Below are 17,379 nucleotides of genomic sequence, written 5' to 3'. Positions count from 1 at the left end.
ACACGTTTCTGTAAAATATTTTGTTTCAGAAACTTTTTCTGGGTAATTTTGCAGCTTCTCCTGAAGCTTTATTCTGAAAATCTTTCACTCAAAATATTTAAGTTGATTTCTTGAGTCCAGATTTTGTCTTGAAAAGTGTTTTGGTGTTTAATTTGTCAGAAATTATCCTCCATAGAAACTGGTGTAGTTTAAGGACGTCAACAGTTTGTTAGTTAGTTTGTGAGTCTACAAGATGATCTGTGTCAAATGTTTTCAACTCTAAATAATAAATAAATAATAAATAAGTAAATAAAGCAGTCAGAGTAAATCTGAACTTTTCTCTTTAATGTTTGTTAACAATCTTTCAGACTTGTAACACCACAGGATGCAGCTCACACGGTTTGGGTAGAACAGGTCAACCCGGTCAGGTGACCGGGGTCACCTGGCTGCTGTTGAACAGGTGAGACTGCTGGCAGTGTTTCCAGCTCACTGATGTGACATTAAAATAACTTTTCCTTCAAGCTCTGATCCACCAAGCAGCTTCGCCGGGTCGCCTGGAGCTCACCTGTGTGGGCGGGGCCTGGGTGGGGCCTGGGCGGAGCTGCTTGTTACAACAGAATGGAATGTGGTTCAACTCGGAGCAGCAGTTGTATGAAGTTCAGTCATGACAAAACTGAAACTATTTCAGACGTAAAGAACGAGAACAGGAAGTAAGAACACACTTTGATTAATTTCACGTAGTTCCAGGTTAATAGTGAACACTGTTAGCTCTGTTACTCGCAGGTCTTATTTTAAAAATCAGCTTGAGATAACAGGAAGTGTCCTTGTTGTCGTGGTAACAGAAGGTTAGTTAGTCTCACTGGTCAACAGGTTGTTTACTGAAGGTGGTAACCACGGTAACAGGTTTGTTTAGGTTGTGAGGGTGGTTTTGTCATGGCTGAACGTCCAGAGCGCCTGCTCGTCAGCTGGATCATCACAGATCTAGAAAACACAGAAACTAGAAAACAGTGCAGAAGACATTCAGGAGGCGCCTGCAGGAGGAGGAGGTGACTCCGCCTCCATCCGCCTGCAGGAGGAGGTGACTCCGCCCCCATCGTCCTGCATGCTGCCATCTTGAGTGTGATTGACAGTCACACCTGGAGTCCTTGGGTTAGCACCATGTGATCCTGTAGGCGGTCCTAAAGCGTGACGGACAGGTGCGAGGTCCTCTTAGAAAGTTCTGGTGGGGTTCTGGTCCGTGACAGATGTGTTGGCACCGGCAGACCTCTGAGTCCAATCACAGATAAAATATCTTCTATATATTATGTTTTATATTCAACATACTTTCATTTCTTTACTTCATTCAGATTAAAAATATCTTCTGGAACCGTAAAAGAAGGGCGTGACGTTCGGGTCGAAATGTTCTGTGCTGGATGAGCTGGTGTCATGTGACATGAATCTCTCTGCTCACTATTCACTTTGTAACATCTTTTAGCAGCATGCTAACGGGAACATCAAACAGCTAAAGCCTCAAACTGAGTAGAACATGCTGAACAAACAACCCGACTTCAGGAAACTGCGCGAGGGAACCGCTCACTCATCAGAACCTCGGTACCTGCACAGGTGTGGACACTTCAGACGGGTTGGTCCCAGTCTATGTCTGGAGGACCTTCAACTTTGACCTCTGCAGACCTCCATAGAGTTCAAACATCAATAAGTCCAGAGTGTTCCTGAACGCATCACGGTGCTGCACACGGAGGACCAACAACCTTCATCAGGAAGTATTCAGAGTTATTGATCAACACGTTACATCAGATTTTGGGGAATAAAAGCGTCTCAAAGATCAGAGTTCCTGAGCCCACGCAGTGATTTCCACGACAGACACTCAGGTGTTCTGATGACATCACGTTTCAAGAGGGGTGGAGCTTCACTTTCCAAGACTGAAGAAGGCGTCAGGTCAGGAGACACCAGCTGGGTTTTCTTTGTGTCACCGTGAATTCATCCCCCAGAGTCAGATTGTCAACACCGAGTTCCACTGGGACCTTCTGAGGTTCTGTTCTGGTTCGTAGTCTTCAGGTCAGTCTGGGGTTTGTGCTTCCTGTTTGATTTTTGAAATGACTCACCTGTCTTTATTTCACTTCCTGTCCTGTTGTATGATTGTTGGCCCCGACCCCTGATTAGTTCATCTTGTCCGTTGTTGTCCTTCCCTCCCTGCTGGATCCAGTCTGTGTGCTCTTCTTTGTTTCAGTTTCCTGTCTGTTGATGCATCTTTTGAAACCCAGAGAACACAAACTACCTGAACTGTGTCGCCATGGCAACAGGCTTGCTGTTGATGATTTTGTTCCCCAAAATCTGCTGTTTCTCTGCTCCAGTTTCAAGTCATGATGACATCACGCCTCCAGGGAGCGTTGTGGTGAGTGAGTGGTTCCCCCACCTGTCAGGTGTCACTCATTGTGTCCCGCCCACAGATGGACGGATGCAACAAATCAGCTACGAGAAGCTCGATACCAAAGCGATGCAGTAGCTCTTTTATTTTTTTAATTTATTTATTTTTTGCCACCGATATATGAACACGCAAGCGAGCAGCTACGCTAAGCGACGTCTCCACGGCGAAACAAACGTACAGCGAGCTCAAACACAAGAGGGTCACAAACATCAAACAGTAGTTTGGTCTTCTTTTGATAAAATAAAGGATTTAACGTAGACCTTCATATAGAAGCGATAAAAAATAAGTCACATCTCAAGACTCCGATAAGAACTCTGACATTAATATTGTGCTCGTTGGGATTCTATCTCTTTACATATATTTTCTTCCTTCTTATAGATACTCCTATATATATAATGTTTCCTGTTTGGCGCCCCCTGCAGGAACCTCCAGCTGTCCAGAGAGACCTCGTGGAGACGGTTGATGGATGGAGACCGGATCACGGCGGCTGATGGAGTGGAAGGCAGTAAGTGGTCGATGAGAAGACGGATAGCACCACAGGGACGACCCGCCTCAGGACCTCAGGAGGGATGATCGGATCCACAGAGTCCGGAGAGACCGTCCTCCTAAGAAGGTCAGGAAGGCTGGACTGTTTCCAAAGATCCAAGGGGGACGACTCAAGAACTGCAGGAAGGATGGTCCACTATGGACCGGCAGGAGGGACCTCAGCCCTAAGGTCCAGGAGGGACGTCCAGTCCAGGGACTGGATCTGGTCCAGAAGTTGAGGATGATAATGGAGTGATCGGCTCCAGGAAGCACTTCAGTGGAGACGTGAGTCACACTGATGTCCAATGATGTCCAATGAGACCCGGAGCCAAGCGGTGATGGACGGACAAACGGACAGACGGGACCCTGTAAACTACCGGAGGTCTTCAGGAGACATGGTCCTTGACCCAGGACGTGGTCCAAAGCAGACCATGTTTAGGGTCCTTAGACTCTGAGCGGGTCGAGTTCTGGTCCAAACAGGTCCAGACCCGTCTACTGGTAGCTGGTCACTGCTGCTTGTTTCTGGGCCAGTCGGCGCAGCTCCTCCCTGATGGCCTTTATCAAAGAGGCGGAGGTGTGGGCGGAGGGGGACGCGTCCTCCGGAGGGTACTCAGGGGTCGGTGAGGTCAGCAGGAGGGGTGGAGCCAACGGGTCTCGCAACGAGGAGCTGGGCATCTGGAACACCGAGGACGAGGAGAACTCTGGGAAGGACAGGACCTGGGGTGGAGGTGGGGGCAGAAAATTCATCAACATATAAGGAGGTCAAACTGCAAAGACATCAATTATTTTATCAGAATTCAAAAACAAACAGGACTGGACTGGACTGTGCCCTCCATCACCATCTCTCTGGTTACTATGACAACGCCCTTGTTTGATCCAGTTTGATTTCAGGACTCACGCTCTCTCTGCTGGCCCCGGGTCTGGACAGGTCCTGGTCCGAGTGCTGCTGGTTCCAGCTGGACCCGGTGGGCCCCGACATGCTGCGGCCCACGGCGGGGTACGCCCCGATCTGACTGGACAGACCCACCTGGGTCAGGTGGTGGAGCTGAGCACCTGCAGGTCAGACATACAGCAAGTGAGCACCTCCATGTGGAGGAGACAGATAGCGCTTCAGGTGGTCTGTAGGTCCAGTCTTTACCTGTGCTGCCCCCTACAGGTCGGGGTCTGGAGGAGGAGGGCGGGTCCTCGTACTGCCCCCTGCTGGAGTAGATGGACTCGTGCAGTTGGTCTCCGGTGGACACATACCCTCCACAGCTCAGACCCTGTCTGGAGAAAACACAAGAGGGTCAGTGCTGGTTCAGGTCCCTGGACCGGGTCTCAGGGGACAGGACACTGACCTCTGCAGCAGACCCTGGACGGACGTGGGGGACATTCCAAGCTCTGCATATCTCTGCAGGCAGAACAGAAAGACAGGACATGAAGGGTGAGGACGGACCGGGGGCAGAAAAGGTTGGTGGTCAGCTGCAGGCCGACACTCACTGCAGAGAAGGGGCTGTGAGAGGGGGCTGCTGGGTAAGAGCCCCACTGACGGCCCGCGGGCCGCACATGGGGGGAGGGGCTGGGCAGGGCGGGGCTTACCCCGCTCAGCCCGGCGCTGCCCTGCGAGGACGGAGACACCAGGGCAAAGGCATCGTCCAGGAGGGAGTGCATCTGCTGCCGGGCCTCTTCGATGGAGGGCTGGGGGGGCATGTAGGGGGGCGGGGCCGGGGCGGAGTCAAACACCTCGTCAGTTGGGGAGGGGCTTCCGTGATCTGGGGGCAGGTCGGGGTCCGACTGTGGACATGAGACAAAATATAAAGCAAGTCAGAGGTGTCCTCATGTTTATAACATTTCTCCACAGCTGAAGTCTGAACTCCGACCTCTGAACTCACCATGTAGGCCACGTTGTTCAGTCCCGGGTACTTCCTGTAGGTGGCGTTCTGATCGGTTAACAGACGGTCTCTGTCGGTGTCAGGAAGACTTCCTGGTCCTGGATGAGCTCGTCGACCTCGAGGAGAGCGCCTCCCTCTGACGGGAGAGACAAAGAGACGTTCTTCTGTCTGTCCTACAGAGACACTCTGATGTCCTTCTGTCTGCAGGACAGAAGGACATCAGAGTGTCCTGTTAATCAGATAAACACAGTTGTTTTTCAGGTAAACGCGTTTTTTAGGTAGTTACTTTATTAATCCCTGAGGGGAAATTTTTAAATTTTTTATTTTTGATTGGCTAGTGTTCTCGTGTGTTTTCGTGTGTTCTTGTGTGTTCTCAGGTGAAGTCCTACCTCTTCCTGGAGTCGTTGGGTGAGTAGGCGTCGGCCTGCAGGATGCAGTCCATGTGGTCGTGGGCGGAGCTATAGAGCCGCTGCGCCGTCTCACTCTGAACCGGTCCGTCTCCGAAGGCGTCCATGATGTCGTCCATAGAGGGAAACTCGCACTGGCCCCGCCTCTTGGCGCGCTGCCTCAGTTTGTTCCTGTGATGCTCGATCTCCGACTTGTGCCTCAGCGCCACCTGCAGGAACACAAGGAAACATTACAATGTCGTCACGGCGACCAGGGAGCAGGTGGCGGACGGTGATCGCCCACCTCTGTGTTGACCTTTTCGGTGAGGGAGGGGCTCAGTTGTGACGCGGTGTGCGGAGGCGGGCTTGGCCGCGGCTGCATGGCGATGAGCTGCACCTTGTTGGCCTGACGACGGGTGCCGTCAGATGACCCGCGGGACAGACGGTCAACGTGGTCAAAGATGGAGGATGAGGACAAGACCTCGTCGGGACCGCTGCCTGATGGAGCCGCTGGGGAGGGGGGGAGGGGTCAGAGGTCAGAGGCCAGGGGTCAGCGAACAATTGACTTTCAGTACCCAAACATTAGATCAGATGAGAAACTGATCAGAGGAGGAAGATGATGTTCAGACGTACCGATCTGACTCCGCCCTTTTGGAAGCAGGAAGAGAAAAGACAACAGCTTGTTTACACGCTCATCACCATCATCACCATGACCATCATCATCATCACCATCATCATCATCACCATCATCATCAACACCACCATCACCATCATAATCATCACCATAACCATCATCATCATCATTACAATCATCATCATAACCACCATCATCATCACAATCATTACCATCACCATCATCACCATCATAATCATCACCATCATCATCACCATCACCACTATAATCACCATCATAACCATCATCATCACCACCATCATCGTCACCGTCATCATCATCATCATCATCATCATCACAATCATCATCACCATCACCATCATCATGACCAGCACCATCATCAGCCCTCACATCTTCCCCTTCATCATCATTACCATCATCATCATCATCATCATCACCATAACCATCACCATCATCACCATCACATCATCATTACCATCATCATCACCATGGCCATCGTCATCATCACCATCATCATCATCATCATAACAATCATCATCACCATCATCATTACCATCACCATGACCATCATGACCATTGTCATCATCATCATCATCATCCCTCACATCTTCCACTTCATCATCATCACCATCCCTCACATCTTCCCCTTCATCATCATTACCATCACCATCATAATCATCATCATCACCACCCTCACCATCATCATTACCATCACCATCATCATCATGACCATCATCATCATCATCACCACCATCACCACCATCATCGTCACCGTCATCATCATTACCATCATCACCATCACCATCATCACCAGCACCATCATCAGCCCTCACATCTTCCCCTTCGTAATCATCATCATCATTACCATTATCACCATCATCACCACCATCATCATCATCACCATCATTACAATCATCACCATCATCATTGTCACCATCATCATCACCATCCCTCACATCGTCCCCTTCATCATCATCACCATCACCATCATCATCCCTCACATCTTCCCCTTCATCATCATCACCATCACCACCATCACCATCCCTCACATCTTCCCCTTCATCATCACCATCATCATTGCCATCATCATCATCACCATAAACATCATTATTACCATCATCATCATCACCACCACCATCACCATCACCATCATCACCCCTCACATCTTCCCCTTCATCATCACCATCATCATTCCCATCATCATCATCACCATAAACACCATCATCATTTCCATCATCATCATCATCATCATCATAAACATCATTATTACCATCATCATCACCATCATCATTACGATCATCACCATCAACATCATGATCATCACGATCATCAGCCCTCACATCTTCCCCTTCATAATCATCATCATTACCATTATCACCATCATCACCACCATCATCATCATCACCATCATCATCATCATCACCATAAACATCATCACCATCATCATCATCATCACCATAAACATCATTATTACCATCATCATCATCATCATCATCATCACCACCACCATCACCATTATCATCAGCAGCATCATCATCACCATTATCATCATTATCATCACCATCATCACCCCTCACATCTTCCCCTTCATCATCACCATCACCACCATCATCAGCATCAACATCATCATCTGTCACATCGTCTCCTTCATCCTCATCACCATCACCATCATCACCATCCCTCACATCTTCCCCTTTGTCATCACCATCATCATCATCATCATCATCGCCATCATCATCATCATCACCATAAACATCATTATTACCATCATCATCATCACCATAAACATCATCATCACCATCATCGTTAACATCATCACCATCAACACCATCATCAGCATCATCATCATCACCATAAACATCACCATCATCATAAACATCATTATTACCATCATCATCATCACCATAAACATCATCATCACCATCATCACCACCATCATCGTTAACATCATCACCATCAACACCATCATCAGCATCATCATCACCATCATCATCATCACCATCACCATCATCACCATAAACATCACCATCATCACCATCATCATAAACATCATTATTACCACCATCATCATCATCATCATCACCATAAACATCATCACCATCATCACCACCATCGTTACCATCATCATCATCATCACCATCATCATACCATCATCACCCCTCACATCTTCCCCTTCATCATCACCATCACCACCACCATCATCATCATCATCATCACCATGACCATCATCATCATGACCATCGTCATCATCACCATCATCACCCTTCACATCTTCCCCTTCATCATCATCATCACCATAAACATCACCATCATCATAAACATCATTATTACCATCATCATCATCATCACCATAAACATCATCATCACCATCATCGTTAACATCATCACCATCAACACCATCATCAGCATCATCATCACCAGCATCATTACCATCATCATCACCACCATCATCATCATCATCACCATAAACATCATTATTACCATCATCATCACCACCACCACCACCATCATCACCAGCATCATCATCACCACCATCACCATCAGCATCATCACCACCATCACCACCATCACCATCACCATAAACATCATTATTACCAACATCATCATCACCACCACCATCACCACCATCGCTGTCACCATCATCACCATCACCATCATCCCTCACATCTTCCCCTTCATCATCATCATTGTCACATCATCATCATCATCTTCATCACCATCGCTGTCACCATCATCACCATCACCATCATCACCACCATCACCATCATCATCCCGTACATCTTCCCCTTCATCACATTTCACCACAAACAATTGGCATGACGACGTCACAGCGTCTCTGACCATTTTTGGGCGTCTTCCTGTGCTGTTTCGCCTCACTGGGCATGGCCACAGGTCTGGTGCTTTCTTCTGCTGACTCCCTGCCGCTCGATTGGTCGCTTCCTACCGAGTCTCCGTCCGACGGGCTGAGCCTGGAGACAGTGTTAGGACAGGTGTGTGGACATGTATTAGGGCAGGTGTGCGGACAGGTGCTAGGACAGGTGTCTGGACAGGTGTTAGGACAGGTGCGTGGACAGGTGCGTGGACAGGTGTTGGGACAAGTGTGTGGACAGGTGTGTGGACAGGTGTGTGGCAGGTGCCTCACCTCCCTCTGCGGCGGCTGGACCGTGCTGCCTTGGTGGACGACCCTTTGGATTTGGGGGTGTTGAGGTCTCCGCCGTCGGAGGGTGTGGCCTCTTTGACGGGGGCAGGCAGGGGGCCGGGCTCCTGGATCACCATGATGTCGTCTTTGCTGTGCTGACCGAGGTGAAGCTTTGCGAAGTCGAAGCCTTTAACGCTGGGAGCCTGCAGCTGAGAGAGGACACCTCGTTGTTAATCCACTTCCTGTTCACCTCTGATGTCACAGGTTAAACGGCTTCCTGTTGACCTCTGACCTTCTGCCGCTGCTGGATGGTGTTGATGGCGTCCGGCTGGAACTCAAGCTTCTCGGAGCCGCACAGCTTCCAGTAGAGGATGATGATGATGAAGACAGCCAGCAGGACGGGGACAACCACACCGACGATCAGCCAGATGCTGCTACTCTGAGTCTCCGCCGGGGGGACAGACAGAGTCTCCACAGCTGGAGACAGGAGAGAGACAGGTGAGGACAAGTGAGAGACAAGTGAGGACAGGTGAGTGACAGGAGAGACAGGTGAGGACAAGTGAGAGACAAGTGAGGACAGGTGAGGACGGGTGAGGGCGGATGAGGACAGGTTCTGGTTCAGGTTTGGGCTCACGTTGGGCCAGCGGTCTCTGGACTCGGTGACCGAGGACGATGGCAGCTCTCTGCAGGTCCAGACGGTTCAGAGTGGCAGCAGTAACCTCGGCTGGAATTCTTCCTCCAGCCGGTCCCTCCACAAAATAAAAGACCTCCAGGGGGCGCTCCGTCCCGGACAGCCTGGCCACCCGCACCACCTGAGACACAGCAGGTGAGGTCATGTGACACCTTCAGGTCCTGGATGTTCCTGGTGACATGGGTTTGTTCCGTTACCTGCAGGCTGTTGTTGCCCACCGCCGTGGCTCTCCTCCAGCGCCTCCTGCTGGTCTCCTGCAGTCCCTCCTCTAGCAGCAGGGACAGACGTCTCTCCAGACGAGCCTTGAAGCTCCTCTCCACCACCAGCTGTTCCTGGACCCCCAGCAGGACTGAGGACAGAGGACACATGGCCGTCACACATGTGTCTGGAAGACACACCGTCTGAGCCGCTGAGAACTCTGCGTACCTGTCCGGACCCAGGTGGAGCGCAGGTGGTGAGACGTGTTCAGCTCTGGGTAGTGGAAGGCTGCGACAGAAGCACACACTTAAAACACTCCTTACATGTAACAACATTAGTTTCGTGATTGTTTTTAACGGACTTTTGAATATTTCACGTGTCATGTGTTCTAACCTCCTGTCAATCATGTTGAAGCCCCGCCCCCAGACCATTTAACGACAGGTATTGAAAACATGGAGAAGTGTGTGTGTGTGTGTGTGTGTGTGTGTGTGTGTGTCGTACGTTCTGCAATCTGCACGGCAGGAAATCCAACGTAGAAGCTGAACTCCACCAGGCTGAGCTTCCTCAGGTTTTCACTGACCTCTGAACCCGGCAGGTAGCCCCGCCCATCACGCACCGCAAACATGACGTCGACGGGAACTTTCTTCCCTGCCGCCGGCCGGACCACGCCCATCGTGATGTTCAACAGCTGTGTAAGGGGACGAAAGCTTCTGAATAACAATCAATAAACAATAATTAATACTGCTGCAAGTGAAAGCCTGAAAGTACAGTGGCAACGAACAGGAAGACTCCCCTGTACAGGAAGACTCACCTGTACAGTGACGTTTCCTGCCTCATGCGACCGCCTCCGTGTCTCTGTGTACGCCATCACCAGCCCTCGCTCCACCCGTTCGCTGAAGTTGCAGACTCGGACGTCAATGTGGGCGGGGACAAACTGCAGCACGGAGTGGATCTGATACCTGAGGTCAGGTATGGCATACAGCGGTGACATGGTGGGAATGGGGCCGGAGCTGCGCGGTGGTTGGCGGAGGGCGTTGATGACCGACATGGCGGTGAAGATCAGCGGTCCCGACACGACACGAAAGGCAAAACTGGACTGAGTTTTGAGGAACTGGAGAGGAAACAGACAGCTGTCAATCATCTGACATCACCCAGGTTAGTTCAAGGCGCAGGTTTAATTTGGACAGGTGAGAACATGAGAGACCACACCCTGAGCTGACCGAGGCAGGTGTTTGTACAGGTGTTGGTGCTGGTGTTGGTGCAGGTGTTGGTACAGGTGTTGGTACAGGTGTTCATACCTGCAGCTCCACTGAGCGGTTGAACTCCCTCCTCAGAACATCTCGTACCTGACTGAAACCAGCCGATGAACCTTTGGGGCTCACTGCCGGACAAACAGAAACACATCAAACTAATGTTGTGCAGCACCTGGAGGAACTGTCACATGACCCTAGGGATCTTACCTACTCTGACCAGGTACATGTCTGGCTTGGTAACATTGCACAGGTACTGCCTGGTGGGCGGGGTCTGTGCCACTCTGGGCGTGGTGAGCGGGGGGACTCTGGTAAGGCTGATGACGGTGATCTGGGTTGTGGTGGTGACGGCGGTGGTCGTTGTCGTGGTCGCCTTGGTGGTGGTCCTGGTGGGCGGAACCTTCGCTGGCTTCTCAGTGACCACTAAAGGCCTCTCTGGTCTGTCGGGGCGGGTGGGCGGTCCCAGTGGGGGAGGGGGAGGGACCCGGCCGGTGGTGTTGGACGGGGGACGAGGAGAGTGTCTTCCTGGGACCGGTTCTTTGGGTTTAGGAGCAGGGGGAGAAAGGGTGTGAGGAGTCTTGGGGGTTGTGGGTGGAGCTGGGGGCTTCTCCTCACCTGTGAGAGCAGGTGAGAGGGTGAGGGGATGGTTGGGGTGGGGGGGTTTCTTGGGCTCCGAACCGGGAAGAGGACCAGGGCTCAGAGGCGGGGTGGGAGGAGGATGGTGGGTTTGTGTTGTTGTAGGAGAAATGGGCGGTTTGGGATCGGTGTGAGTGTCCTTGTCCTGGCCTCGGTCCCAGTCTCGTTCCCGCTCCCGGTCTCGCTCCCAGTCCTGGCCTCGGTCCCGCTCCCGGGCCAGCAGGTTGGTGTAGTACTCCAGACTGTTCATGTCCGGCAGCAGCAGCTCCGTCGGCTCCAGAGGCATCATATCCTCAAGGTCGTAGTCCTCGTCCCATGTGGGGAAGACGTCTGGGTGGGCAGGGCGAGTGTGCAGGAGGATAATTGGGGTGGAGGAGGACGGGGAGAGAGGGAGGCGGGAGGAGAGGGGGAGAGTGGGACGGGTGGGGAAGGCGGTGTCGTAAGAGACCCAGTCCCCCCCACTGTCTGGGTCATGGGGGTGGCTGGGCAGCGGAGTAGCAAGGGCCAGCTCTTCGCCATCGGGCACCATGAAGGACAGTGTCTCCAGGTAGTCCCCGGAGCCCCAGGCCTCCTCTAGGGAGGGGCCTTGCTCCCAGGAGGGAGGAGGGGTGAGGGTGGGCTGGCTCTGCGGGGGGAGAGGTGGGGGCAGACTGGGGGACAGGAGGTCTGGAGGTCTCAGCAGGAGGTGGATCCCCTGAGCGCCAGAGTCCGAGTCCTCCGCCGAGGCAGCGCTGCCACTGTTACCATGGTAACCAGAGTCTGAGGGCCACCTGGGGGCTAAGGGCCTGGGAGGGGATGATGATGATGAAGGATGTGACGAAGGCTCAATCGTCCTGTTGAAGTCCAGTGCACCTGTCGGACAGAAGTTCAGTTCAACTTCAGTTTGCACCGTCACCAAACACTGGGACCCCGACCTGAAGGCCCCCCCGACCTGAGGGTCCCCCCGACTTGAAGGCACCCCCCGATCTGAGGGTCCCTCAGGCAGCACTGCATTAAAAACACACTATTCTGGAGTGGAAATCACTGCATGGGCTCAGGAACACTTGTGAAAACCATCGTCTGTGAACACAGTTCATCGCTGCGTCCACAAATGATGTTAAAACTCTCCAAAGAAGAAACCAGATAGAAACATGATCCAGAAACACCGCCGCCTTCTCTGGACCGAGATCATTGAAGATGGACTGAGGTGAAGTGGAAAACTGTCCTGAGGTCTGATGGATCACAATCTGAGATTCTGTTTGGAAATCATGGACGCTGCATCCTCCAGGTTAAAGAGGAGAGGGACCATCCAGCTTGTTATCAGCGCTCAGTTAAAAAGCCAGCATCTGTGATGGTACAGGGATGCATTAGTGCACATGGCCCTGTCTCAACTTTTTAGAGACGTGTTGCTGCCATTAAAGTCAAAGTGAGCAGATATTTTTATAAAACAACGACATTTCTCAGTTTCAACATTTAATATGTTGTCTTTATGAGTTTACATGATTTACAAATTATCACATTGTTTTTATTTACATTTTACACAGCGTCCGTACATGTACAATGAATCCCTTTAGTTCTTATTGTGTGCGTTTTTACACAAGAACGTCTTTGTGTTGAAAGAGAACATCTTCGTGTTAACATCTTTGTTTAAAGAGAACATATAAAGTGTTACAGATTCCCATCAGATCAGGAGGACGTCCACTTCCTGTTTGTAATGCTGCATCTTTCCTTTTTGTTTTTCATGCCTCTGCAGTCAGTTTAAACCTATTTGTCTTTGTGTGTCTCTCTCACTCTCACACACACACACGCACGCACGCACGCACGCACGCACGCACGCACACACACACACACACACACACACACACACACACACACAGCCTTGACTGGGTCTCTTTCATCTGGTCTCGACTTCGTTGCCGTGGTGACGCTGTGCTTTGCGGTGGCATCACATGCCGAACGTAGAGGAGTCATTGGTATTCAGGAGACGACGCCCTCCAACACACACATAAATGATAGATAGATATAGATAAATATAGATTATAGATAGAACAGATAAAAACACCTGTTTCATTCTCCATTTATTCTTTTATTTTGACAGTTTAAAGTTGCAGTCTATCAGTTGCAGCTCTATGACAGAGATGAACCAGGAGGTAGCTCGGCCCTCGGCCACAGGGGGGCGCACTGCACTGTAAGCCTCACTGCTCACCTACAGTGAGCTGACAGAGGCGGAGCAGTGAGTCACAGACCCTCTTCACACTGACAGTAACACCAACACACACTGTTCACTAACACACACTGTTCACCAACACACTGTTCACCAACACACTGTTCACCAACACACACACTGTTCACCAACACACACTGTTCACCAACACACACACTGTTCACCAACACACACACTGTTCACCAACACACACTGTTCACCAACACACTGTTCACCAACACACACACTGTTCATCAACACACACTGTTCACTAACACACACACTGTTCATCAACACACACTGTTCATCAACACACACTGTTCACTAACACACACACTGTTCACCAACACACACACTGTTCACCAACACACACTGTTCACCAACACACACACTGTTCACCAACACACACACTGTTCACTAACGCACACTGTTCACTAACACACACACTGTTCACTAACACACACACTGTTCACCAACACACACACTGTTCATCAACACACACTGTTCACTAACACACACACTGTTCACTAACACACACACTGTTCACCAACACACACACTGTTCACCAACACACACTGTTCACTAACGCACACTGTTCACTAACGCACACTGTTCACCAACACACACACTGTTCACTAACACACACACTGTTCACTAACACGCACACTGTTCACCAACACACACACTGTTCACTAACACACACACACTGTTCACTAACACACTGTTCACCAACACACTGTTCACCAACACACACTGTTCACCAACGCACACTGTTCACCAACGCACACTGTTCACCAACACACACTGTTCACCAACACACACACACTGTTCACCAACGCACACTGTTCACTAACACACACTGTTCACTAATGCACACTGTTCACTAATGCACACTGTTCACTAACACGCACACTGTTCACCAACACACACACTGTTCACTAACACACACACTGTTCACTAACACACTGTTCACTAACACGCACACTGTTCACTAACACACTGTTCACCAACGCACACTGTTCACCAACACACACACTGTTCACCAACACACACACTGTTCACTAACACACACTGTTCACTAATGCACACTGTTCACCAACACACACACTGTTCACTAACACACTGTTCACTAACGCACTGTTCACCAACACACACACTGTTCACTAACACACTGTTCACCAACACACTGTTCACTAACACACACTGTTCACCAACGCACACTGTTCACCAACGCACACTGTTCACCAACACACTGTTCACTAACACACACTGTTCACCAACACACACTGTTCACCAACGCACACTGTTCACTAACACACTCTGTTCACTAACACACTGTTCACCAACACACCTGGGACTGAAGACCAGGTGGACCAGTCCCCAAGCTGACTGAACACCGGTCCCTGACGCTCTGACACTTGGGGTCAGAGGTCAGAGGTCAGCTACACAGCACCAACCTGGGGACTAACTAACTAAAAGAAAAGTAAGTTTACCTGCAGCAGGTGAGCTTGAGGTCACCATGGAAACCAGCGTGCCAGCCACCAGCAGGATCACTCCAAGTGTGCATTTGCACACCGAGGTTGTTAGGTCCATCCCAGTCTTAGTCCTGGTTCTGGTTCTGGTCCCGGTCCTAGTCCTGGAGCTGGGCCCAGGCAGGATCACTGGGTCCATCATCCTCAAAGGGTCGGAGGTCTGGTAGTATTGAGAGCCAAGGGCCCATCAGGAGGCCCTGAGAACCATTAATCAATCCATCAATCCATCAATCATTCAACTAATCAATCCATCAATCCATCAACCAATCAATCAATCAATCAACCAATCAATCATTCAACCAATCCATCCATCCATCATCCATCCATCCATCATCCATCTATCCTCCATCCATCATCCATCCATCCATCCATCCATCCATCCATCCATCCATCCATCATCCACCCATCATCCATCCATCCATCCATCCATCAATCAATTCTTATGTCTCTGCAGCTCCGACTGATTTAATGAAGATGAGATCAATGTGGAGAATCTCGTCTGGGAGCAAATTGTTATGGCGCACACGTGTCAACGTGACGACGCCCACTAGTGGGTAATGGGAGCGTAGTCATGGTGACGGTGAGGTCATCAGGACCTCTGAGGAGTTCAGAACCAAACCTGGAGGTTGAGGTCGTTTGATCAAAGGTCATCTTTAAACATGTTGTCATGGAGACAGAAAGGCAGGAAGGGGACCTTGAGTCAACACACTGAACTTTCAAAATAAAATACAAACGGTGTGACTGGATTTTATCTTTTAAAGTTCCACCAAAATAAAACAAAGAAGAAACATACTTTTACAGCTTTCTACCCTCCTTCACTTAGCTTCTTCTGAAGGTTCACAAAGATTCCCGTGGGTTTCCGAGGGTTACCGAGGTTCCACGTGGGTTACCGAGGGTCCACGTGGGTTCCTGTGCTTTCCCGAGGGTTACCGAGGGGCTGCGGCCCTCAGAGGCCCCTGAAGGTGATCATTGATCAGTTTATTGATTATACTTTTCAAACATTGTTTTTTTCTAAATAAAAACAGAAAAAGTCATTTTTGTTATTTTGAAAGTCAGAGAGGAAACAGGAAATACGGGGCTCCAGCAGGTGTTCTAATCGATTAATCACCTGATCATCACAAGCCAATCAATCATTAATCAATAGAAACAGACCTCATTGATCCTGAATATATTTCTGGTTCCACTCTGAATTATTAAAAACATAAATAACTGTGGGCTGGTCTGAGTTCATCATCGATCAAATCAATATTCTGTCACACTGACGTCCTCGCGCTCTGCCGGAAGCCCGGTTCTGGTTCTGTTCTGGTCGGTTCCGGTCATGTTCTGGATCCAGCAGTGTTTCTAGGCCGCTCACCTCAGCTCGGCTCGGCTCGGCCTCCTCTCACACTGACCCCATTATCGGACAACCTGCTGACACCCATCTCTCCCCCGCTGCCTCGCGCTGCCTTTAACCCGCGCTACTGACGCTGTCCCGGGTTTGGAGCTGCAAAATATCCGTGCCCCATTTACCCGGCTCGGTCCAGTCCGGTCCCGTGCCGGTTGAACGTGCTAACGACACGGATTGAGGTCCACGTCGTGAGCCTCCTCCCTCCTCCGGAGAGCCGTGCAGGAGGAGCTGTAGAGACACACGATCAACCGATACTTACAAACCGGGCCGAACCGGGACGAACTGAGCCGTGCTACCGTCACTACAGCAGTGATCTTCCCTCATTCAAACGGAGACCTACCTGCCATCCTGGAGATGCGGTTCGGGCGCGTCACGCCTCTCCTCAGCCGCGCGGCGCGCTCCCGGCGCGGCAAGGAGGCGCTGCAGAATCTCCCCCTCCTCCTCCCCCTCCTCCTCCTCTGTCCGCAGTCTTCTTCACCTCCACACGGACCAACACGGTGCTGGAAGATCCGAATCTGTCCGTGCTGGTTCCAGATCCGTCGAT

The 17,379-nt window shown here is 50.6% G+C and overlaps 1 protein-coding gene across 11 annotated transcripts; it reads right to left on the bottom strand.

Moving 5' to 3' along the window:
* Positions 1–303: 303 nt before the first annotated feature.
* LOC138195779 (UPF0606 protein KIAA1549) lies at positions 304–17,252 on the bottom strand. Of its 11 annotated transcripts, none has more exons than XM_069145431.1 (21): positions 17,176–17,252; positions 15,410–16,404; positions 11,309–12,586; positions 11,147–11,229; positions 10,660–10,959; positions 10,350–10,536; positions 10,077–10,136; positions 9,848–9,999; positions 9,594–9,771; positions 9,252–9,436; positions 8,963–9,168; positions 8,662–8,789; positions 5,820–5,834; positions 5,491–5,696; positions 5,190–5,416; positions 4,801–4,936; positions 4,409–4,702; positions 4,267–4,319; positions 4,068–4,195; positions 3,828–3,982; positions 304–3,646 (listed from the first exon to the last, which is right to left on the bottom strand). In XM_069145431.1, the coding sequence occupies exons 2-21, from the start codon at positions 15,588–15,590 to the stop codon at positions 3,422–3,424; spliced, it is 4,377 nt and encodes a 1,458-aa protein (XP_069001532.1). In that variant the 5' UTR covers positions 15,591–16,404; positions 17,176–17,252; the 3' UTR covers positions 304–3,421. The 11 variants fall into 11 exon arrangements, with proteins under 11 accessions (XP_069001532.1, XP_069001533.1, XP_069001531.1 ...); XM_069145432.1 differs by having other exon boundaries at positions 15,410–15,645; XM_069145430.1 differs by lacking the exon at positions 17,176–17,252 and adding an exon at positions 16,958–17,042.
* Between the last annotated feature and the right edge of the window lie 127 nt (positions 17,253–17,379).

The sequence above is a fragment of the Embiotoca jacksoni genome, unplaced genomic scaffold (genome assembly GCF_022577435.1).
Source record: "Embiotoca jacksoni isolate LCO1_2020_lvr unplaced genomic scaffold, fEmbJac1.0.p SCAF_125, whole genome shotgun sequence".
In the NCBI taxonomy this organism is placed as follows: Eukaryota; Metazoa; Chordata; class Actinopteri; family Embiotocidae; genus Embiotoca; species Embiotoca jacksoni.
This window is presented reverse-complemented; position numbering and strand designations above follow the sequence as displayed.